Source organism: Zonotrichia albicollis, chromosome 11 (assembly GCF_047830755.1).
Source record: "Zonotrichia albicollis isolate bZonAlb1 chromosome 11, bZonAlb1.hap1, whole genome shotgun sequence".
NCBI lineage: Eukaryota > Metazoa > Chordata > Aves > Passeriformes > Passerellidae > Zonotrichia > Zonotrichia albicollis.
Genome location: NC_133829.1, coordinates 10,546,872 through 10,572,847, shown reverse-complemented (window position 1 = coordinate 10,572,847; position 25,976 = coordinate 10,546,872). Strand labels below are relative to the sequence as shown.

The window sequence follows — 25,976 nt, the reverse complement described above, 5'->3', positions numbered from 1 at the left end:
ATGGAAATCAGGTAAGAATTGAAATAAATGCCATTGCTCGAAGTGTGTGAAGGCTGCAGCCAACACAGCCAGCAGCTGTGAAGCTAAGGAGACACTTGTGTGGTAATGCACAATAGTTCATTTGCATCCATGCAGCAAATGGAAAAGACAATCCTGCTGTGGTGCTCATGTCTGCATCTTGGTCACACCAAGTGCTGGGCACTCCTCAGAGATGTTGTATTGTCTAGGAGCACCCAGACAGGAATAGGAGAAAAGCCCAAAAATGGCAACAAGCCAGGATGTTTGGGTGGCCAAAGGCAGAATACTTTCAAAGACCAAACACAAAATGTAAGATACACGGGAACCAATCTGCAGAAGACACCACAGGCAAAAAAACCCCAGAGTTTAACTAGGTCAGATCATGCAGTTCTTGTTCAAAGAATATTTCCCAATGGCTGGTTGGGGCAGTTGCTCAACAATGTGGAGAAGACTCAGTACTGTCTTGCAGTATGACAAAATTCCAGCTGATTAAAAAAGCACACCTTCTGAGAACTCTGCCCCATACCTCCTGTTCCCAAGAATCACAAATAAGGCTATTCTTGAAGCTACCCAGAGAGACAAGACTCACAAGTTTCGGGAACCCATAATTTCTTGTGCTTACCTGTGCAATAGCGTCCATCAGATGCTAACTGGAACCCTGGTTTACAAATGCATTTAAAACTGCCATCTTCATTGATGCACATCCCATTGAGGCAAATGTTCCTGATGCTGCATTCGTCCATATCTGAAAATGCAGACAATAGACATAATGCTCATAATGTTAAAGCATAAGGACTGTTAGTGGTTATATTCAAAAGATACACCTTAATTTTTTTCTTAGTTGTCAGAGCTATAATGATAATCAGAAACATATGAGGGGACAGACTGCACTGTCCTAGAGAATGTGTCAAAGCAATGATTCCATTTTTCATAATGAATCATTAACATAAAAAGGAATGAATCCAAAGAAGCAAAGAGAACAAAAAACGGATGAGAAACTGGACAGCTTAAGAACTTCCACTTGGTAAAAGTCATCAAAAAGTGAGAAGGGCTGTAATTAAAGAGGGTTTGATATCTTAATCTAAATAGAAGCTAGGTTAGAAGCAGCCTCCTGTTTGGAATGTAAATACAATTTTATGTTACTAAGAAGACCTGAAGGAAGAGGAGACAACATTTGGGTTTGGAGTGAAAACTTTTATAACCTCCACTGGACAAGTCTAAGATTTATGGTATGGGAGAATTCTCAACACTGTGCTCAAGCATGAATTCTATGGGCACTGCCATCCTCAACTTCCATTTAAAATAAAACCTGCCCCTGCATTCAGCATGACAGGCCATACAGAAGGGTACTTAGTAATTACAGCTTCATGAAAGCATTATTCATCCTCTGACCAAATGGGATATCATGGAGGATTCAAATAGGAAAAGGTGGAGGTTCTCAGATACTGTTATTCTGAACCCTGCACAGTTACTCACAAAATGGGAAAGGAAAAAAAAAAAAGCAAGTACAGAGAATTCTGTTCTTGATTTGAGTAAGCTTTTATATCCTCTCAGTCTTTACTTGGTCCTGGCACAGATGAAATCAGTTTCGGATGTTACATCCAAAAAAAGTCAGTAGTATTTACCAGTTACATCTAAAGAACTACACACAGTTACATTAAGGTATGGCACAACGCCATGCTCTTTACTGATTAGTGTGTGTGCATACAACTCAATGCATTACAATGCCAGAGATGAAACTGTTTCATAAGTGGATGCAACAGACATTTTGGCAGCACATGCAATGGAATTAAAAATGTTTTACCAGACTGCCGATGTCCTGGTTTTTATTACTATTAGCACATGGTATTTGGTGGGAAAGGAAGAAATCAGAATAAAGAGTTTTTTCCCCAAATAGTCTAATTTCCAAATATATTTAGTCAATGTACTTCCATAATAAGATATTTTAAAAGCAGCTTATGGTGCTAAACTGCATCTAAAAAAGAGTCAGGAAAAATAGAGTCTTAAAATGTCTGTCTCTACCAAGGATTAACAGAATCACTACTAGCACATAAAATCACTGGATCATAATGACATTACAATATATTCAGAATCGTGCTATTTTCCTTAATATTGCAGCTGTCTTGGACAGAAATTACACTTCTAGACATAGTGTGTTTTCTTTTCACTTACAGGCTAAGTCAGACAAAAATAATTTATGATTTAAAAAAAAAATCGTGTATCTATCCCAACCAGGAATTTTGGCATTAAGTCTTTGAGCTGAATCACTGAGATAATATTCTGCCAAAAATGTTTCTAAGAACAGTGCTTGAAATTCTTTTAACGTATGAATAGATCATTGGGAACCCTCCCAAAGACCTTGGGAAGCATGATAAAGAACATTCTTCTTTTCTTCCCCTTTACTAAAGGTCTGGGAGGTAGGAACACATCAATTATGTTTACAAATTTTTGTTAAAACAATTTTTATAGGTCAGACCAGCCTGCATCTACACAAACCACATTGCTAGTCACCCAGCAAGATCCCATAAAGCTTTCTGTTAAGCACACAGTAAAATCAGGCAGCATGTGACTTGTGCTGTGTTTTAAAATGTACCACTCCCATCAAAGAAACTGCATTTTGTGATAGTGGTATGTGCTATTTCTCCTGCTGGACAGACATCCCGTTGAGGATTGCCAAGCCAAGACTCCAGAACTGGCTGCAAAAGACATTTTACTTGCCCTCCCAGATACAGCAAAAGGTATTTGGATATCTGACTCCTTGTTCCTTCCCTTCCCCCCACCAGCGGTCCTTTTCTTTTTCATTGATGTGAATAACCTCTTGCAACTGTAATTACTGATATGGAATGACTTCAGAAGAGTCTTACCTTCACAGTTTTTCCCATCAACTGCCACTTGAAAGCCAGCATTACACACACAGTGAAAACTGCCATCTGTGTTTATGCATCGTCCATTATTACAGATACGACCATTCTGTAAGCATTCATCGATGTCTGAAAGCCAACCAGAAAGAAAAAAAACATTTTGGGAGATTCTTTTTTATACTCAAGAGGAATTTTTCCCATTTTCCCTTCCCCTAGGTCTTTAAACCTCCATGGAAATTGTATTAGCTGAAAAATGATTTATTTTGATTTCCATCACTGTACGTTATGGGGGTGGAAAATGTTTGTCAGCTTGAAATTTCAAGTTGCTGTGAAAGAATTTCTGTGCATACCACCCTGCAGCTTTCTCAAACAAGAATCACAATTTTGGCGGGTTTTTAAAATTTTTGCTCATCATTAAAATATTTTTACTTAATTTTAATTTAATTTAACAGTACCTAACTACTTAAGGAAATATGTGGGAAAGCTTGTCTCTTGCTGCTGGTTTGTAAGATAACAGGAAAGTTCAAGACTTTCCCACCTCAGTAGAATTTCTCCTGCTTACTTTGTATTTGAAACATCAGATCCTCTTTCCCCTCTCTCTGCGGGAGGTGCTTGGCAAGTGCTTTGGAGGACCTGAAGAGTGATATCACACGAGGCTGGCAGCTCTCCCTCTCCTCCAAAGCAGAGGAGAGGAGATGCTGAGACAGACTGTCTAGACATTTCAGATTGCTCAGTATTCTCCATCAAGGCCTGGACCATCTCCCAGAGATTCCTGCACACAGGAGACTCAGCTCACAGAGCTCACAACCAGCCCATGCAGACCTGTCTATTTTGCACCCACACTTCCTAAATACCCTGGGGGTGCCCCTCCCAAGCCCTCTCTGTGGAAATGCACTGCTGCACTTCAGGAAGAAGTGGAGCACAGCGTGTGCTCCCAAATGCCCCTGCTCTCTGGACACTTAGGCCAGGGGAGCTGATGCCGATAAAATTGTGAACCTATATTTGCTTTCTTAGCAGCATGGTAGTTCTGTGAAGAGTCTAAGAAATCCCTGAGAATCACTGTTTTGCAAGCAAGTAACCATGCCAGCAGAGGCACGAGCTGCTCAGTGACCACTCACTGCAGCAGCAGCTTGCAGCCCTCCACCAAAAGCGTACAGGCTAGATAAAATAAACCTCATTCAATAAACAAGCATCATCAGGCAGCAGTGCATAAATGTGGGTTTCCTCTCTGCTCAGTCCCTTTTCACCCCACTTTTCCAGCCCTCGATTGCACCCGTGTCTGGCTTCAGCTACTCCACCAGCTTTCTTCTTTAGGACAGGCAGAAATGCTGAGGAATCTCAAGGCCTTTTAATTTTTAGAGTTAATTTGTTTTTGTATTTTTATGCATCTGATGCCATTTAAATGTGTTGAAAATTAATACCGAACCTCACTGTTCTTTACTTACACACAGCTGATCAGAGTCCCACCACTAGTTCAATATAACATCACCATTTCTTTTCTCCTCTGAGAAACTTGCAAAACAAAGTATCCTTCTCAATGATATACCCAAAATTGCTGTTATCTCTCTGTAAGACCTGACCTCCACTCATCAGAAATGTTGAGCAGATTATAGCAAAGACTTAGCTGTTAAATCACACATTGATAGGTTATCATAATAAAATTTCACCTTTTTTTGAGGTCCATTTCATATCCTCTCTTCTGCAATTGAGAAGCATTTTTTTCAGATTATTAATCACAATGTGACTTTATTCCCCTATGTCTCCAATTAAGATATTAATTCAGCCAAGCTCATATTAGAATTATAAGGGATCCTAAGAAGGGATGAATCAGTAGCTTGTAATAAAGACTGCAATGTGTAGTCACCAATCAGAGTCATCATGCAGAAAAAATCCTCCCCTGGAACCTCAGAGCAAGGAACAGATAAACATGTGGCCATTATGGAGACTTCGTTTTTCAAGAGCTTGAGAGACTTCATAAGGAACACATTTCCAAAAGCACATCAGCACAGACACATTTGTGCATGCAAAAAATAAAATCTCTACATCCAAAGTAGTCATGCAAAGTAATTCTACAGCAAATTCTGATTTGGCAGGCACCAGTGCTATATGTACACTTTGCCAAATGCACCCCACCAGCCTTTTTCTTTTCTCTACACTAGTCCTAAAAATTCCTTTAGAAAAACAAGATTCTGCACATCGCAGCACTTTCTGCTCTGGCTGTCAAGCGGGCACGGCTCCCATAGACTGCAAAGGAACTGCTAAGTGACCACACTTAAATGCCATTAAGCTACTGGGCTTCTGACAACCATGTGTTTGTGTAATGAATCAGTCAAATTAAAAGTGTGTGACAAAAATGACTCATGAGTAAATTCATCACAGCTGAGACTCCCCTTCAGCACTCCCTCACCACCAGTCAGCTGAGCTATGAAGATGCTTCCGCAACACGGCTGCTTGGCAGCAATTAGGTCAAACACTCCCCAGCAACAGGCAGCAGTGCTGCTGGCTCTGCATGTCTTCCTGGACCAGAGAGCAAGCTTCTCTACCACAAACACCTTTCTGATTCCCAAAAGGAAGGAAAGAAATGCACACTAACACAGGTAACTTTCTTCTGGCTTTTTCAAAACTTTCTGCTTCAGACTGAGGGCCTGCTCTGCACCCAGTGCAGAAAGCAAAATATGAAGACAAGCTGTGACTCTGAGCATTCAAACATCCTGTTTCATTTAGATGCTTCATTTCTTATGGAATATCAAAGCAATCATTTATTCTTCTGCCAGAAATCTCTCATCATGCCTTAATTATAAAGGACCACATCTATCTACCTTTACAGTTGAATGCCTACCCCAATTTGGGAGTCACAAAACCCTGACAGAGGGTTGGCTGACCGCTGAGGAGTTATGTGGTCCCACTCCCATAGGAAGACAGGATGAGGACCATCAGAACTACAGTCGAGTCAGATCTTCAAAATAACTATAATGAGGATTCTGAGGCTTCCCCATCTAAACATTCCCACTACTTTTCCATATCTAAGCTTTCATTGCTGTTATTTATGTTTAGTTGTTTCTCTGGCAGTAAGCAGAGATAACAGTAACGTTATATTTACTCATTGGAAGTTCTATCTTTCTCCCTAACTTCCTTGGTCTTTTATACATAAAGTGTTTCTCAAGTGAAGGGATGCTTAATTGTCCTTGAGATCTTCGAGCAGCAAAAGAAAATAATGTCTAATGTTAAAAAAAAAACCAAAAAAAAATCCCAAAAACCAAGAAAATATGTCTATTCTATTTCAAAGCCATAAATAGTGCCAAGATCCTTCTAGCACAAGGCAATATGCCTCTTCTCATAACCCAGTCAGTGAACAGCAAGCTCCAGCAGGTCAGTCATTTTTACCACCGTACCTCAATTTTTTTAAAACTCCCATATTTGACCCATCTGTTAAATTTTGCTTGCAAACTATTTTTCCTCCTGATACAATAGCAGATGAGGCTGTATGCACATTACCTCTGCACTCTGTTCTGGTGGCCGTGCTCTGATACCCAACACGACACTGGCAGATGTAGGATCCTTGTGTGTTCACACAGTCTCCACCAACACATGGATTCCTTTCACATTCATCAATATCTGTGGAACACAGACAATACAATTTTATTATCACACTGGCTGCCAGTTATTTTTGCCTGCAGGGGCATTTTATTATTTTGTACTTGGAGAAATAGTGCCTTTCAATCCCTAAGAAAAGGGGACATCACTGAGATCCCAAAAAAAGACCCCATGTTTTGAGATAAACAGGATCTGGGAAAAATGAATGTTTAGTAAAATATTGCACGTGTGAGAGACTGAGGCCTTAATCTTACATCTCTACATTCTCGGCTTCACTGAAGATTTTGACAGAACCAAAATCTTGCCTATAAGATACAGTTAATCTGTGCTTCTGTTGTTGAGCTCTTGCTGAGTTCCAAGCCTAAAGGTCTCAAGAGCCCAACAAGATACTATTCATGAAGTTAAAAAGGACTTGTAAATCCTACTAAGTCTAAATTTATGATTTTTTTAACAATAGGTCATTGCATACTCAAAAAGCTAGTAGCATTTTAAAGAAACCATTTTCAATAACTAATAAACACATTATAGTAATGGGTCAGTAAAATAACAAATCCTTGCTTCTGTGTAATTTTGTTACAAGATTTGTTAAATACTGTTTTAAAGGCAAAATTGTTGTAAAAAAAAGTTTGCCACTGAAATCAATCCGTTTGCCAAGGTCTCTTTATTGGGGGGTTTTTTTGGAGGTGGGGCTCTTCTATTTAAGAGCTCAGTTATTACATTGTGTGGAGAAGAATGGTTTTTTTCTCTAAAATGAAATTCCCCTCTGTGATTTACAGCAGAAAACCACATACCAAGGCATTCCTCTCTACCATGCAGTTGGAATCCTTTGTTGCACTCGCAGCGGTAGCTCCCAGGAGTGGGAATACAACGCCCATTTCGGCAGAGATGTCGGAATGTTTGGCAATAGTCAGTTAAGTTCACCGGCAAGATCGCTGAAATAACAACAGTTGGGAAAATATTTTAATAGTTCATCATAATATCTTCTGATAATCTACAACTTGTGCAGGATTTTCCATTAAAAATCAACATTTAGCTTCCATTGTAATGTGAATTACATAGTGAAATGGGAGAGAGAAAATGGCACTTGGACTCTTAGGGATTTCTTTGAAAACAGCTAACAACCACAGAAATTTTCATTAAGGCAAGTCTGGTGGTGTTTTCATCTTTTGTCCTATCAAAGAGGACTATGTCTGCTCATACCTAGAGCTAAAGTGGATGTGTGGCACTGCAGGTACTCTACTAAAAGCCTGGAGTAGCAAAGAGCAGGCAGACTGGTTCATTATTTTCTCTTTCCCAGATAGCAGTGAGGAGGGCAGGGATAACCCTGGGAATATGCCTATACTGTCTTTGGCAGGCAGGCATGAGCTGGCTCTGTCCCTGCTAGCAGCTGACCAGAAGCTGTGTAACTACGTCAGTGCAGTGTCAGCCTAAGCTAAAATACTTTGCCTCTTAGGCTGATTAGCTCAGCTTGGTGCTGAACCAAGACTAAATAGTTTCAGCTGGTGCCAGTGCAAGCAGAGACTGCTTGCATCTGCACGGAGTGTGGGCAAAACCAGCTTGTTTACTTGCAAAAGAGTATGTGGTTATGCCAAATGATTTCAGGGGGCACATGCCTACTCCAGACCACATGGGCATGTAGTAAATTCTCTGAGCAAAGACAAAAAAGGACTACATTATATTGGTATGTTGCTCTATATTGGTAGTCTGCTCTGGCTTCCTCCTTGCTTTAGGGAAAACTAACCCATCCATGTGTCCGTGTGTATCACTAAAATAGTTCTTTCTGTGTCCTGGGTCAGTCTCAGTGACCAGCAGAGTACAGCAGAGTTTTGATCAGTACATTTCATACCTGGCCAAGTGCAAGTGAGGAAAACAACCTGAAAGAAGTTGCTTTCTGTAAGACAAGCTCTTTAATGTAAATATCTGTCACAACCTAGTCAAAAAGCTATTCATATTATGCAGTGCTGACATGCAGCAGAACTCACAACAGCCTTAAAATAACAGTAATGTAACTATTATGATACATGAGCCACAGTCCAGACAGTGAAAATGGAATTTTTTGAAGCCTATCTTATCAGGGAAAACACTAATGAGATTGGTATCTTGCCACAAGGCACATGGTAGGCAGGCTCTGATTGAAAGGACATCCAGAGCCTCCCTGTCCACATAAAGTAAGTAAAAGACACCAACAGCTGAAGGGAGCACACTGCTCCTGGGGAATGCATGTTTTGAAAGAAGCTAAATGCACAGGGTGCAAGGAGAGGTTGTTTCAGAGAGGTTGTTTCTGTCTCTCTTACCATGCACTGGTGGAGCCCGAGATGGATAGATGATCTCTGGATGGGGAGGAGGGTAAACGTCAGGAAAGCGTGGTGGGGGGATGACATCAGGACGGGCTGGAGGAAGGTCAGGTCTTGCTGGCAGCATAGCAGACACTGAGCACAATTTACGGTACTCGTCTGAAACAAGAAAATATCAATGCTGTTTTAGACTCTTGCAGCCTGTTCCATTTAATCCAACACTCCCCCTTTTTGCAGTGTTTCAGATTAGCAATAACAAACCTTAAATAATCTGGAAAATGTGAGCCTACATGTTTTCTTCATAGCAACAAGCTTTGCTCTCTGAATTGAGTCATTAATCCACAGAATCTCAACACTACTTGTCAGAAGACTGCCAGTAAAAAGGTAACAAAACTGATATTCTGGACATGAAATTGAACAGTGAGGCAGGGACCTGATCCTAATCTACTTAGTCTTCTTTCAAGCAAAAATCTTTGGTGAACTCAGTGTGAAGTTTACCTAGAGAAGGACTTCTGGATTTGATCCCAAGTTAATTTAACAGAAAGCTTGCCACAGAGTTAGAAAAATACTGAACAGGGAAAAAAGCCCAGTTTCAAATGGGTTTCTTTAAAGTTAACCTCCTAAAACAAAGAAATACAAATATAAGCAATGAGGCAAAACCAATTAGAGAATGAATACACTAACACTATTTCCCTGGGAAAATTAAGTTTGCCAATAAAAGCAGAAACCAAATAAGGTGTAGTCTAAGCAGTGTAGCCAAAGAGAAACCAAGTCAGATTCACATAAATTCATCCTTTTCCAGGTGATGGGAATGATCTATGACAAATGATCTATTTTGCTGGAAGAGCAGTCTATGGTGTATGTGTTGCATTCTCCTAATCTTTATCTCTATTAGTGGCATCTGCCCTACTGCCCCACTTTTCCTCTTGCCCATGACTCTTTTGTCTTCAGGAAGTGTGGGTTTGGAACTTCCAATCCAAAATATGCACACAGAGTATCGCAATTGAAGACCACATTCCAGCTGACCTAATTAATGTTAACAATTTGTGTGCACACAAGCAGTTATTTGTGCAGTCAACATCTTTGAACTTCAAAATTTAAAGTCTATGGAACAACAGGGAAGAAGAATTATATAAGGGGGGAAAAATCTAGAAATTAATGAATTCTTGAAACAATATCAAAAACAAGAACAGAAAAATAAAGTAAATGTTGGGAGAAGTAAACTGGGTATTGCAGCCTTCAACACTTTCATCGTATCTGTTTCCACCTGTCAAACACATTAGAAACTCTTCCTGAATCACGAAGGATTTGTTAAACAAACTTAAGCTAAAGTTTGCTTTTCCTGATTATGATGTTTGCATTTATTTCATGCTGTTGGGTGATCAGTTTGCTTCATGTGTCACTGCATTTCACTCTGTTGTTCCTTTTAGTCTTTAAATAGTGTCAATGGTAAACCCTGTTATTCCACATAAACAATTACCACCATATTATAAAAAATTACAGTGCTAGCCTTTTTTATTGCAACTTCAATTTCCATGTGTAATTCCTAGCAATTTTGTAGTTACCACTTTGCAGCAGCAACTGGGTCTGATGTCCACATTTAAAATGCAACTACTCAGTTACATTATGCAGCTAGTGCTCCCCTTTATATTGCAGTAAATTTCCATTTCAGAGTTAAAGATGCTTTGGGCCACTGACAGCTCTAATATCCTTGTCTTGCCTTCTCAGGATATACTATGTAAGGAATATTTGACCTTAATTACATACTGACAGCAATACCTTAAATGCATGTAAAGCTTTTCAAAGAATTTCAAAGCACTTTTAAAAAGAGTAATTTATAGTCTTAATGTATGTCTCAGGTTGGAAGCAAAACCAAAAACGAAGTGGCATGTAACCATGATCTGGAAGACCTTGCATGGATTTATGAGTCAGGAAGTCCTGGGTTCTAGCTCCTTCTCCATGACGTCTCAGTCTGCAGCTGTGGCCAAATTACCTTACTTTTCCACCCAGTTTACTCACCAGTTAGATATGAACAATTAGAAAGCATTTGAAGAAAGCAAGAACTGTGTTAAGACTGAAAGATTTCTCGTTGTCTTCCTATTTCAGAGGGTTGTCAATAGAGTGCACTATGTTTTAGCATTGTTCTAGCCAGTTTTGAACTTTTAACGTGTTTAAATATTATTAATAAGAGTGACAGAAAGTCTTCCAACAGTTCTGATTGCAGATTGCTGCTCCAGTATTATGCCGTTTCACTCAAAGGATTAAAAATAAGAATAATAAAAACTCCCATATATGAACTCTGACAATTTCTTCAGAGTTACACTGCTATAGTGTTACAATCCCATTCCTTCATAAACTCTGCACCTCCCTTAACCTCCTCCTATAAATTCTTAAATTTCTTGTATTCTCCTCTTCTAAAGGATTTTATTAGGTCTCTAGTCCTAAACAATCTCAAAATCAGCTTCCGTCCAGTCCCTCATACTTAGTTTAAAATTCTTCTCCCTCACCATCTTCTCTCAATTCAAGTGATACATTATCTGAGGATCTCAATACCCAAGGAGACAATAAAGAATTTTGGTAGCAGAGAGAAATCATCTTCTGTGTCAAATTTCAGGAAATATATGGTATCTCAGAAACCTTGTCATGAGGAAGGAAATCCCTGTTTCCCAAAGAGAATGAAAATGCCGAGGGATTAGGGACGTATTAAAAGGGTCTAGAGGAAGTAACTTGATCTTGAAGAGGCTTTTGAAAACAAATCTGAAGCAGGTAAGGTCAGAGTAACTTGACTGAAAAACAAGCAACAAATAATTCTTTCTGTCTGCTTGCCCTCCTGGGGATCCTGAGCACTCTTCCACATAGGAGGCTTTGCATGAGCAGGGGAGTTGGACTGAACAATCTGCCAAGGTGCGCTTAAGCCTCAACCACTCCGCGCAGCTCTTCAATGGAAACATTACAGCTAAAAACCCAACCAAAAGGAAACGACTGCTAATTCAGTGCCGAGGCAGGCTGAGCGGAGCTCAGGGGGTTCCTACCGGTGGATCGGATGGGGCACATCTCCGGGGCGGCGGCGGGGGCGGGTGACCAGCAGCGGCCGCTGTCACAGCAGCACTGCATCCTGGACAGGGGCTGCGGCAGCTGCCCGCCACAGCGCCCGTTGCTCAGCGTGGAGTAGCAGAACCCAGGGCGCACGTCTGCAGAGAGAGGGGAATGGATGGGTGAGCGTCGGTTCAACGAGAAACGGGGCTTCCACAAAAGGGAAAGGTGCCATTGTTCTGGAGGGATTTGTATTATCAGTGGCATAGCCCTTGCAACAGTACAAGAATCAGAAAAATAGAAAAATTAGACAATATTTGGGCTGCTTTGGACTCAAGCATAACCTGTGAGAAAGCAGCAGTGAAATATGGAGATGCAATGCACTAAAGGATACAAAAATGCAGTGGAAACATACATTCAGTATGCAACAACAAATGCTTCTATGACCCTAAAGAAAAACTGCAGTGTCATCCTTATTAAAGATCGGAGCAGATCAATTAAGCAGATCAATCTTGATTTGAAAGCACTGACGCACAGCAATAAATTCACAGCATTGCAATTCACAAAGCATTAGTTCATTTTTCATTAGTCATGGCTTCCCCAGCTGAAGTATGTAGTGATTTGACAACATATAGGCTTGCAGGCAAGAAAGTGCAACACAGTTTTAACTGGTGCAATCACACTGTTTGTGGAGATCTGTTGGCTTCCTGTCTGAAAGGGTAAGCATGTGCTGTACAAAGAATGTCCTGTACCCAGATTTTATACACTCAACTCTGTGCAATGTTGTTAGAGATAGCTCAGCTTAGAGAAAATGTGGATGGGATTAAAAAAATAATAAAAAATAATCTTGTGATACCATCTGAAGCTTTGAGGAACTGTTTCACAATATGTCACATCATGTCAAATTCAATATTAGCTGTAATGTGATTTGACACTGCATGATAAACCAGACCAAGTTTGTTTCTAAAATATACAAAGAGTTGCAGTCAAGATGTAGTGGAAAAAGTTGCAGATCTAGTCTTACAACAGGAGACATCATTCCCTAAAAAACAGTACTTCAATTACCCAGGGCATGGTGGATTATCTGTCTAGTACCAGTGCTTTCCAGAATTCACTAGCTACACAAGTGGATGTAAAAAAAAGCAGAGGAGTTTCTTACTATTTTGAGGAAACTGACATATAGTGATATGTTGTGAGAATCTGTGATAGTTCTGTCTTTTATTAGCTGGAACCCTAAACATGGATATTACTGACAATACAGCTAAAAGAGTTTGTTGGCCTTTATTTCCAACTTTATTTAGATCAGTCATACTATCACATGATGGAAACCTGAAAGAGAGAACAAAAAATCAGGTTTCAGTTCTACTACTGGTTCTCTGTTTTCTCCTGGTGCCCAGCTAAACTGCCACACATATTTACTTCTTCATCTACCCTCTTAAAAATCAAATAGAACTCCTTGGAGTTAAAACTGTTCTCCACTATCCCTGGAGAGATATTCAGTGGTTTGGAGCGATGGTGGGGTGGATGGGAAGAAGGAAGTAATCTAACAGACCTGATCATCATCTTTCGTAATTCACCCTTCTCCATTTTGGTCAGTACCAAGTTTTGAAACATTAAAAAGCAGTAATGGAAAGTGGAAAAGGAAGTTACATGGAATCTTGCAAGTACACAATATGGCACAGGAAGATAAGCACACAGCAAACACCTTTATCTACCTACAATTATAAGAGTGTGTCCAAAAGCCACAACATTTTCAGAAAAAACTCAGCAAGTTTATGAGAAAAATACCAAATCTTTCCATATTCTAATCAGAAGGCATCATTCTTAATTTTTCCCCCTTTCTCTTCTGTTCCAAATGGTAAAAACACACAAACCAGGACAAGAACAGCAGGAAATTACCTTTATCTGTTTCAGTTGTCAGTATTTATTGTTTTTACGAAAAATTATAGTCTTCTGAAAAGGCAAAAAATCACCACAAGAATAAATTTTAATAAAAACGTGTCTCTCAAAAATAAAAAATGTAAAAAGAGGCCATCAAAAAGTAACACAGACCAAACAAATTTATGCCAGTTGGAAGCATGGGCTAGCAACTTTCTTCACTGCACTTTTCATGCACTTGGGATGAGATGCCCTGCTCTTGCTTCTGCTCTGCAGCTCTAGGAGATATCTTTGCTTTGTCTATTCTTATTTTTAAGATTTGTAATAATGGAGCTCCTTTGTAATAATGGTGCATCCTTTGGATATCTGGCCCCAGTGCTGCTGAGCTGGAGTCCCCTAAGGGATACATTTCTCAGAAGCATTTCCTCCTCTCTAACAGAGCAGACACGTCCAGCTAACACTTTTCACTTAAGACAGGCATGTTGTAATTAAATCAAGATTACATGTTTTGCCCAGCACTAACACAGATCTGGGCTCTGTCCCTGTGAATATGGCAAGAATGTGTCTGCAAATTACACAAGAATCCAAAATATCTGCAGACAATTGATAGTGCTTCCCATTTAGCACATTTTGCCTTGAACACAAACCCAAAATTTCAATGATGGCTCATAGTCTGACATATTATTTATCAAACCTTGTCACCATTTAAAATCCCAATTCTTTAGCTGAATTATTTCAGTCTACAAACACAGGGGGTAAAAATGCTGAGAAACTGCAAGAATATGACATGGGTCTGGATGTTGGGCAGCTCTGACAGAGTGGTGACTACAAAAAGTAAAAAGCAAATGCAAGTTGTGCATCTCTAGAAAATTTTTGTTATGGAAAGGTAAATCTTGCTCAAAAATATTAAGTACAGGCAGCAATCAATGATTTAATGATCCATAGCAATTTAGAAGCTACTAATCTGAAGCAATAAAAGCAACTCCCATTGGCATTTTAAGTGTACAGTGTGGATCAAATCTACAGGAAAGCCATTCTTGATGATGGAAGAAAAGCAGTTTATTTCTTACAGCCTGAAGAAATTGAATGGCACCATGCAAAATTAATTGTAACCCAAAGTACTTGCAGATCTCTTGGGAAAGTTAGTATTATTTGGTACTGATCTCTGAACTTTGGGATTCCTTCCAAAATTATTTCCTACCAAAGGTACTAAACAGGATGTTGTATTGGTTCCTAGTGCTGGCACAGTGTAAGAACCATTAAATAAATATACTAAAACTGAGGAAATAAACCTGTCATTTGATTTGTGCTCAAAATTCAGCATTGGCACCGAAAAAATAAATTAGTGCACAAAAATGAGAAAAAAACCAATTAATTAACTACTCCACCTGCCTCAGAGCAGGCAGTTAATGCTTCCCAGAAGAATGAACTGCTAACACTGTTCTTTCAGGGCTTTGGCACTGCAGTGGCAATCATTTAATTCACAAAGCTCTCTGGTTCCCAGTCCAGCCTCTGGAAGATGGGTTCTGCTCTACCACCGTGAAAGCCAGAGAGAACAACTCTGCCAAATCATCAATGTCATAAAAGCACATAAAAATATCCAATACTCAGTTTATCACATTACTTCCTTTAATAACAAAGGCCTGCAACAGGGTTATAACAGTTGGAATGCAAATTGGCTTTTCTAAATGAGTGCTGAATATAAAGCAGACTAAATTAAAGACAAGCATGAGAGCAACAATACCAAGGAGACCTTTAAACAAGTTCTAAGGCAACAAATATGACATAACAGAAAAATAAAAGAGTAGAAAAATAAAAGAGGTCTCAAAGAAGATCAAAAAAACAACTATCCTGCACATGGAAAACTCATTTCAGAATACATATACAGGCATGTGATGTACTTCTACATAAAAGAAGGATTTCAAGTCCCCAAGCTGAAATATGTTTCTGACACACTGTTGCCCATTCTTGATATTAATGAATTGTTATAACGCCTACTGTTCTATTGTTCACAGGATTCTACTCACCTATGCATTTCAAGCCATCAGGAGCTGTATAAAACCCTGGAGGACACTTGCAGAAGTAACTGCTAACCGTGTTTGAACATTCTCCTCCATCACAAATTCCAGGAATGGTGCTACATTCATCAATATCTTTAAGACAAAAAGAGATGCAGAGGCAGGTTAGCTAAATTAGTTTTGGCACAAGAAAAGATTTTATAATTTTATAATTAGTAGCAATAATCAAATTCAGGGCATAATCACTAGTTTTGAATTAGTATGTTTCATTAGGTATCTTATGAACAGAAATTAAACAGAATATTGAAAAAAATGCATCTGCAAATTTAAAATACAGTATCTGTAAACTGCAAAAGTTTTACTGCTTAATATGGATGGATGAACATCTTAAAACTTCAGAAATTTACTAATTCTAACAAAACTGTAACTCATCCAGTCTGAATTCTGCATACTAGAATGAAGAAAACTGCATTGGGAGCAGCTGTGTAATGACCACAGTGATCAGGAGCGGAACCATTCTCTCCAGCAGCACAGCCTCTCCTGGTACACCCTGAGGCACAGCCTCAGGACAGACTGACAGACATGAACCACCCACTGAACTGCCTGTCCTTCCTGCACTCGGGTTTCTCTTGGAAATACCCCACACAAAAGCACTGAGCAGCTAGGTATTGTTCAGTTAATGCAGTCTGACAGGATTACAGCTCTGACCAAGATGACTGCAGGCAACAAAAACTGTCTTCTCTGTCTTCTCCACTAAATCAATGTTCAGAAGTTTCAACAGGTTTCTAGAGTGTAACCAAAATATCTACTGCAGAAGCCAGGCAGCGTCCATGATTCTCCCTACATTTTGGCAGTGATTTTAAAATGAAGTTTCCATATCATGATTGTCCCCACTAACAAATGTCAGTCCATATACTAAATCATCATCATCATAGATCCAATGTAAAAAAAATTTCAAATCTGCAGAGAAAAAACCTAACAAATTCTTACAACTCATCACAGCTGCACAGAGGGAACTTGAAGGCTTTCTTCCACAGCTAGTTTATATAAGCTGCAGCTATGTGAATAACGACCTATGTCAGCCCCAAGTGTTCCCTAATTACCAGCAGTAGCCTGCCTGGATGTGTAGTTACTTTCCCCTTGGTTTCCAGTGACTGTCCTAACAATGCAGCTGTATCTAATTAGCACTGCCCTCATCTCCTAGGAACCTGGAGTTCTGCAGAGCCTAAAAACAGCTCACTCTTTTCCATGGTACCTACAAGAGGAATCAGGCAAACAGAGCAGAAAAGGAGGTTATTCTCTAGACTGATCAATGACATCTGCTTGTCACAGCCATCTACAATCACCCAGCTGCTCTCCTGACAGGGAGCATCCAGCTAGAAATAATGGCATCAGAGGTCTCTACCCAACCTCTCCTCCAGAGAGCTACGAAAACAGACACATGACTGTAATAATGATTTCACCAACCACAAAAATTTCTGAGAAGAAATACTTCAACACCACCCAACAGACCAAGGCAAGGAGTGAATAATACTGTAGTCATTAAAAAGGACTGGAAGAGTTTAATGTAACGCATAAATTGGAATTTGGCCCCAACAGATGGGGGAACACCCAAAGTCCCACAGGACCATTAATGAGCATCTTAGCAAGTAGAAAGGATCTCAGCTCTACTTCTTCTGTGAAGACAGTAATACAAAAACTAACAACTCCTGGTCTCCTAGGTAAAGCATGGGATGCTGCAATATTTCTGTGGCCTCCTGCCTTTGCAGGAAAGAAGTGGAGGGACTGGGATGGCACACGGATAACCCAAGTTTGCAGACTCAGCCATGCTAAGAGAAGCAGGGCTCTGGGTCCCCTGTGCACACATTCCTCCCCAGCATCTTGCTGGTTGTCCTGATGTGGGTCACATTCCTCACTTGGGTGTGTGAGAGGGGTGTGACCTTTTTTTCACTGCTACTTCGAGGATGTTGCCAAAGACTCAAGTCCAAGTGCCCTGGGAGCACAGCTAAGAGACTTCTGGCTTCTGCTCCAAGATTATACACCACAGGAGTCCCACAAGTCTCAGTGACAAAAAATGTGGAAATTGAATTTTGGTCTGAATAAAGCCCTTAATTAACAGAGAAAAATGCAATCGTAAATGGATCAGATTCAAGCATTTTCTGACTCAAATTCACCAATGTTTATCTTAAAGTCAATGTTGCCACTGTTTATATAGAGTCTGACCTTTTTAAAAGCAAAAGCATCGCTCTTGATTTTAGGGTTGAGCCTAACCCAAACAGTATTTCACTATTTATATTAGTGTTGACATCCATATAAGCAACATTGTTGTTGCTAAGTATGTGAGTTTTACAAAGGTAAGTATATTTGATTTACTTGCAGACTTAAATGTGACTCTAGGAAAAATTACTGCCCCAGTCACCACAAAAAGTAGAATTTACCTCAGCAGCAGTGCAAATCGAAAAGAAATATCAAACAGTGAAATAATGTAGCAGTTAAAATACAGATTTCCACCAGCTATGTTAACAAAGAGAACTTTGGTCAACCCCTCCCCTTTTCTATCGTGTTGATTCTCTACCTGTCCTTGACAATTGCTATTATGATCTTACTTTAATGGACACCCCCTAAAAAAATAGTAATGTAATTCAGCAGGTAGCTCCCAGTTGAACCAAATCAGTGACCAAGGACATGTTACAACTGCTAGAAGTCCTACTTGCTAAATACTAAGCTAAAACAAGCAAACAATCAGATGTTATTCATTATGTATCAGAATAAAATATAGCTAATTACTGTGAACCAAAAAACTTGTCTTATATTGACTTATAAAATTCAAAAGATAATCTAGAAAGAACAGGACAGATGGGCTGTTGTTGTATGATCATGCTTTTAAATGTTGTGTTTCTATCTTATTTCATGCCACTGGTATAAAGGTGGTGCTTTTAATTATTTGAATTGTATTAATACTACATAGTTTTAACTTAAATTGCTTGGTACAAATAATATGAAGATGTACTGAAAGTAACTCTCTGCAGAGATTCAAAAATCAATAGATATGAATTTGAAGAAGGAAAAATCCATCTGATCTTTGCAGCCAGGTGATCACTGCAAGGGGATTTCACAAAAGGGGAGGAAATTTGTGGCAGGATTTGGGAACACGGCAACCTACACCAGGTTCTTGAGTTGCCTTCCTTTAATGTTAGCAAGTGCAGGCTCTTAGGGTCGTTGCTATTTGGGGTTTTGTGTTATTTGGTTGTTGGTTGGGGTTTGTTTTTAAAATGATGCAGCAATTGAAAAATACCATCAAAATGTTTATGAGATGCAGCCTACAGTTCTCAGCTTTTCATGTACTAATACTTAACAAGGCACTTGTTCAGTCTCTCCTATTCACCACATTCTTGGTACTTCATCCACAGAAGGAAACACTTGCAATGTTGCTCTATTCTAAATGTGGGTTACATTCTGCCAAAATTATTGGCAGGCAATATGTAAACCATGCTGTGTACAATCTCTTCTGAAATTGCTCTCCCTAACCTGCAAATAAATTATAAAGTTTTGCCTAAAATAGCTATTTTTCTTTTGAAAGAGTAATTCATAATTCTTCTAAAATGACTAAAAAGTTTTGAGTGCTTCTTAAAGGGAACTAGATGCAAGAAAGGATGGTGATGCACACCTTCTTCTCACAGATAATTTCATTGCACTGAAAGTTGGCATTCCAAAATCACTAGCCACTTATGAAACTTGTCTACTCAAGTGAATTGTAGCCTAATGACTGAAAGTAGAATCAGTTGCAGAAGTTTAAACATTATTTGGACTTCACTGTAAATACAAATTGATAATGTGTAACTGACACATTTTAGTACTATGTTCTTTATCTACTCAAAATTCTCTTAAAGCAAAGGTGACATCTATGCTTATTATATTAGAAAGGAAAAAAATCCCATCAAATCACAGTAAAAAAAAATAGCACGATTCCATAATCACACACTGCAAATTTCCACACTAATATCTAGCACCTGCTGTACCCCCAAGTTAGGATGACTAGTAAGTGAAGATAAAATGTTTGTCCTTCTGGAACATATGCAACTGTAAGGCTGAGTTTAGAGCACAATCCAGCAGCCTTCACACAGCAGTGTCAAACCCTCACTTATGTTAAATAGATTCACCTGAGTAGGTAGGAATGTGTTGAATCTTCCAGTCATATGCATTTTTTGGTCAAAAAAGAAACATGTGCCTCAAGCATCTCTAAAGCAACATATCAGTTAGAAAGTATTTTCATGTTTAATGGTAGATGTACCTTCAAGTCTGAAATGCTACATGAATAAAAAGGCTATAAAGGTTGCAGGGCCAATATTTAACATTCTCTGCTCTGAGAGAAAGCACCTCTATTTGTATTTGTTGTGAATAATGCTACCTGCAGGCTCAAGGCAGAAAAGACAGTAAGTTTGTTACAAACTGTTAAACAAAGTTAGTCCTCCAAAAGAAGACACTCCCCTTTCAGAAGAAAGTTCTAGAAGTTCTTACCATCACATTTTTGTGTTACTTCATTAAACTTGTGTCCAGCTGGGCATTTGCACTCAAAAGATCCAACAGTATTAATGCAATTTCCCCCTTGACAGATCCCAGGGATGGCTTGGCATTCATCCACATCTGTGATATAAAAAAGGAAAAAACACCCACTTTTATTTCATTTCTCAAGAACAGCCATAATAATTTGTCTACACAGAAATGAAATATGCCTAAATCCGTTCTTCACCCATCATAATATTATGATACTTGCTTGGGAAGACAGACACTAATTTTGTAATTACTCTATGAAAAATATTATTAAGTACAGTACTCTAAATATTTTCTGCAAGAAATCACATGGTTATTATTGTTACAGACATTAAATACTGCTATTGCTTTGTTTTTCCAAAACATCTGGGGAATGGTGTGCAGAAAACACAGCCTGCCAGAGCTCAAGTTTCTTTGAAGTGTCTAAAGCTGGTCACCCAAAATCACTTGCCCCCTTGAAAATCTTGGCAACTCCATCCAGGGCTGAGGCCACCAGCATAGAGGAGCAGTTGCACTGTGCATGGAAGGGCCCTCATGGAGAGGCACAGCAACTGCAGAGGCATTTCTGATGGAAATTATTAACTTGACACTTCAGCAAGGTCAGCATCAATGACATTAGACTGTGGTTAGAATTTGACTCAAAAAGTTTCATAGCCATAATTAATGTTTCAAAAAGAATTATTAAGGACCTGCTTAGACATACATAAATTTGAGGGGTTTTTCCCTATTATTTTTCTTTCTTTGCTTTTCATTTTTTCACGGAGGAAAATGAAACAACAAAGATGGTATCACAGGCTAGGTAGTAAGCTCAAGACAAACATTTTCAAGAGGCCCCAGTTTGTGGCCTCACAATTATTTTAGCACAACAACATGTGTGTCGTCACTTAGCTGCAGAAGTGTTGCTATGGCTTAATAACAGCTACAGAAACAAGGCTAAAGGAGGCAGAGGAGTGGCATTGCAATAGGACACTGGGGAAGTCTGGCTCACAGTCCCCAGGGGCTGCCCTGTCTCTGCTGCTCAGGAATTCCTTCTGGACCACAGAGCACTCCACTCTCAGATTCTCTCATCTCCTCAGAAGAACCAACTGCTGCTGCTAAAAACTGATTGCTTGAGTTCTTGGGCTTCACACTGACATAGATTTCAATGCAGGGACACGAGCTGAAGGAGATGATGCCTTCAAATATCTCTTTATAAATCCCAGAGACATTTCTGCAATGGGTCTTGAAGTCTGAAAAGCAAAATATTATGTCTGTAGAAAAGGCTGAGAGGCAATTTTCCTGGGAGCCACAAGTAGGAAGTCTCAGGAACGCCAAGAAGCATATCTGCACCACATGGCAGAGTGTTCTGCAAAGATCCCTGGCTGAAGGGATCCAGGCCAGGGGCAGCAGCAGAGCTGTCCCTGGGGAAACTGCTGTGCCTGGAGGTCACAGAGCCAGCACAGCCTCAGCAGCCTCACAGCTGCTGGGACTCGAGCTGCAGCAATGGGCTGTGCTTTAGCAACAGCAATCGGCCAGACTTCATGGCACTGCACTGAATTAAAAAACCTCAAAAACTAAAGAAACAGAAGTCATGCCTCTGAGTCATGATGTCTGTTTCAAAATCCCACCTTTCGGTTTTATTTTTCTTCTTTGTATCTTTAACAATCTCGGCTGTGATATTAATTTAACTTTCAGCCAAAGTCAAAATTTGGGCAGTGATATTCTATTTGAAATCTTTTGAAAATAACCTTGCCTACCCTCACTATTTCTTTACTTTTTTTTTTACTTCCCCACACAATAATAATGATTTCTTTTTCTCTTCAGAGAACCTGGATTTTATTTAACCTGTTTTTCTTTATTTAGATTGAATATGGATGTGAAATCCCTGAAATGCCTTCAATCTAAATGGATGTTATCTGATTTCAAAAGGATTTAATACAAATGCATGAAAAATAAAGCTAATATGTAATTCCATAAAAGATGTGTTGAAATTACAAACGCAATACTTAAGAAGGGAAAAATGGAAAATGCAAGTCAAACATATTGGGCCAAAACTGTGTTGGCACCACATACAGATCAACATCAACGTAGCTGCTTGCTAAGAAATGTGCAGTAAGCAGAAGTATTCTTATTCCAAACTGCACAAACCCATTGGAGAGTTCACTGCAGCTTTCCCATGACACAAACAAGAGGGATATAACTAGGTGTGGCATAACTTCAGGGGTGTGGGCCACATATTCATGTACATAAGCTTTCAAAAGTGTCCACAATCTCACTTCACAAATTCCTGCACAATTTAGTCCTGACCTTTACAGTGAGAGGGGGAATAGAATCACTGAGGTCAAAATATGGGCACTTCATGCAGTGCACACAACAAATGTTGCTTATCTTGAAGTTCATCATGTCTGTCTGCAGGCACCAGCCATGACTTGGCATGTGACAGAGGGTATCTACATCTTTAATGCAATGGAATGCCTTGAAGTCCCTTCATAGGAATTTCATGATTATATAAAATTATTCATAGATTTAGAATCTTTATCTTCCCTATTTTCAAAAATATTGTAACTTATTAGAAAATGTTAGACAGATTGAAATAAACTGGCCCCAAAGATATGGTGCTGGGAATGTATAATCCACATCAGTTTAATACATAGTTGCCCCTGTTAACTTTCTCCTGTTTCCTGTCAGACATCCAGACAATAAAAGAATTTATACAGCTGGAAGTATTAGAATAAAAGCCAAAAGCAGTGTAAGGACTTTCTACAGTAAGGCATGCTCTGAAAGAAGTAAGCAACATCTGGGTGGATTTTATGATTTGAAACAAATGCAAATGCATTTCCAAAATTGTATAAAATATATAATAAGGCATTACAAATGGCACGACAGGCACTTTTTTCCAGGTCAAAGCAGTGGAGCTCAAGAGATAAGACATCCAAGATTAATCCAAATTACACAACTTTTAGCTAAAAAATCTCACACTAGGTAACTGGAGCATTATTGCCACAGATTCATGTTTGAATGTCCTGAGTGCTCTCTGAAAGAACAAATTCCTCCACAGAATGATCGAGTGGTACACTCAGAAAAACACCATTACAGAACCAAGGGAAAGCACTGCTGGCACTGAGAAATTCATTAAGATGCTGGCTGCTCTCACATGACCTGAGTTACTAATGTACTCACTTGAACATCAGGCACTCACTGAATCATGAAGTAATGCATCTGACAGTGTTTTTCCATTCTTCACACATATAGCTGAGAATGGCTTAGGACAGGTTATTCACAGCAGTGTAACTCAATTAAGATTAATCCAGTAACAATTTCAGCAGCTTTTGGGGAAGCTGTGCTGGTAACTCACCTTGACAGGCCCCGGTTCGGATGTTTGGAATGAAGCCTCGGCGGCAGGGATGCGGCTGGGCAGGACACATCTCACAGGGGTGGCCCCAGGCTCTCCCAACAGTTGCACAGCACAGGGTTTTTGTGCAGACAATTCCACTGAGCTGGCCCTGGCACATCTGGTTGGTTACCAAAGTGAAGCAAGGGCCGGTCCTGTAATCTGTGCCAAAAACAGGAAACCTGATCAGCTTCGCAACAGAAATACACAACAGAACTCCTAATAAAGCAACACAACAGCACATTTAGGCACTTCTTTTTCACACAAACTGCCCACCAACCCAACAATTTATGTTTGAAGTGTTCTACAGAGGATTTTTTTCTCTCTCTTTAATTCAAGTCCACTGAAAACAAACTGTGGCTATTTTACCAGGAATGTTATATCTGTAGGTCCCCTGTGCTGCTTCTTATTTAATCACTCATAATATTCTTCCAAGGATTTTTTCATCAGTTTCTTTTAGATATTCAGTGCATTATTTAAAAGAATACATATAAAAGAGTTAGGGTATGTTTATTTCCACAGGTTGGATGCCTGTTCTCAAATGAGGCTCAAGGGAAGGAAATACAGACTACAGAAAGTTTTCTGAGGACAGTTTTCACTGCTATTCAGGCATATGCTGTACCAGATATGTGGGCAAGCTCTGCCTACAGCTGAATAGAGGGCACGTGGAACACATCTGCTTTGATTTGTTTATGGCAGGACAGGCCACAGCCAACAGACAGAATCGAACTGAGACGTTAACAAAATAACAGTAGGCTTCATTTTGTTCCACCCTCCAAGGGCAAAAACCCACAGTGGTAGTGCCAGCTCCCGCTGTCTCCTGGACATCCAGGGTGCACACTCCAGTTAATTCTTTGCAAGCAACTCTAAAATGCTTTTTCTGTTACGCTGCACCAGGACAGAGTCCAGCATCCTGTAAGCACAGACACCAAATTATGAACCTGTTGTTTCTTTGTACTGAAGTAGTTACACACCCTGAAGCAGTTATGCACCCTGAAACCTATCCTTTAGTAAATCTTCATGCCAACCAGAGCTGGTGTCTCCATATGCTGTAATTCTGATAACTCATCAAGCCATTCTGATACAATTAATAAAACAGCTTACAGAAATATAGCAAACAATAATGCTATATTGCTACTGTTATCTTCATCAATAAACATGATGGTATCAGAAAGGATATTGATTTAGATAAAAGGACCTTTCTCTGATGAACTCATACTAAGTGACACTAAGTACCATTTATTCTTCATTAACTATGTATCACTCCAATAACGGCCACTCTATCTTTTGTCTGTTTAACACACCTATAAATCACTCAGATAATCTCTTCCTTTTAAAATACTGGATCAACAAAAATCTTCCTTCAGCCTCTGGAAAATTGTCTTGTATTTCCAACTCTATGGTGAATTAACCTGTGAGAACCCACTAACTATTTTCAGCCTCCCTGGTTAGCTGGACTAAGTGTATAAAAATACTTAAATCCAATTCCTGCTACTTAATTTCAGCTTTAAAGGTTATCACATTTCAAGTATAAAATTCCTGCCCTATTCCCTCCAAACAGTACAGCTACATTTACCAAACACTTCTCTCATCTTCCTCTAGCAATTCCATCAGTCTCATAATAAAACAAGTCAGAATCTCTGATATCTCTCTTGCCCTTGATTAATTAATTCCTTATCATCATCTTAACTTTCTTTGGCTTGGTATTTCTTATTGTGTCCCTTTATTTCCCGTATGAATTTTCCACACTGCAGCTTCTATTAAGTTTTTACCTCAATTAATACAAATAAATCATGATCAATTATACCTATCAAATAAAAAAATTATTTCCTAGATCAATTTTTCATCTTTGATCAAAATAAGAATATGGGCTTTACTCTATGCAAAACTCCCAATGCTATAACCCCAAATATTAAAACAAGAGACAACAATTTCTTTAGAAATGCCACAGTTTTGTGTTGGCAGCAGGAAATCTTCCGGGTACCTCCCAGAATGAAATCCCCCATTGTAGATTGTCCCTCTGCTGTTTATATATAGATGGGTTAGAAAGGAGTCATTTTGTTCTCGGGCGCAGTGGGAGCACGCGTCAGACAGCAGTGAATAACTCATCTTGTGTTTTATGGTGGGATATGAATGGATCAGCATTTACAATTGTTTGCTTTCAAGCTATAAATGACTTAGCAGGGGCTAATATGGCTTAGAAATATGGTGAACCCAATGAAGTTAACTTCATAATCATGCAAATCTTTCCACCAGGTCTCAGTAACAAGACGTGGGTTGAATATGCACTCAAAACCAAGCTAGTCCAGTTTGTTATTAATCAAGTTCATAACACTTCAGTATGGAAAATTACAGACTC

The 25,976-nt window shown here is 39.3% G+C and overlaps 1 protein-coding gene across 5 annotated transcripts in view; it reads right to left on the bottom strand.

Moving 5' to 3' along the window:
• FBN1 (fibrillin 1) overlaps positions 1-25,976 on the bottom strand; it is a 140,823-nt gene that overhangs the window by 67,597 nt on the left and 47,250 nt on the right. For all 5 annotated transcript variants that reach the window (XR_012582151.1, XR_012582152.1, XM_074549314.1 and 2 more), the window contains 9 exons: positions 23,582-23,779; positions 20,215-20,340; positions 15,706-15,831; positions 11,800-11,958; positions 8,768-8,926; positions 7,265-7,405; positions 6,375-6,494; positions 2,883-3,008; positions 641-763 (listed from right to left, as the gene is read on the bottom strand). Coding sequence is in view for 3 of the 5 variants with exons in the window: in XM_074549314.1 (XP_074405415.1) it covers positions 641-763; positions 2,883-3,008; positions 6,375-6,494; positions 7,265-7,405; positions 8,768-8,926; positions 11,800-11,958; positions 15,706-15,831; positions 20,215-20,340; positions 23,582-23,779 (1,278 nt within the window). In the remaining 2 variants the exon portion in view is untranslated. The remainder of the gene's footprint in view (positions 1-640; positions 764-2,882; positions 3,009-6,374; positions 6,495-7,264; positions 7,406-8,767; positions 8,927-11,799; positions 11,959-15,705; positions 15,832-20,214; positions 20,341-23,581; positions 23,780-25,976) is intronic.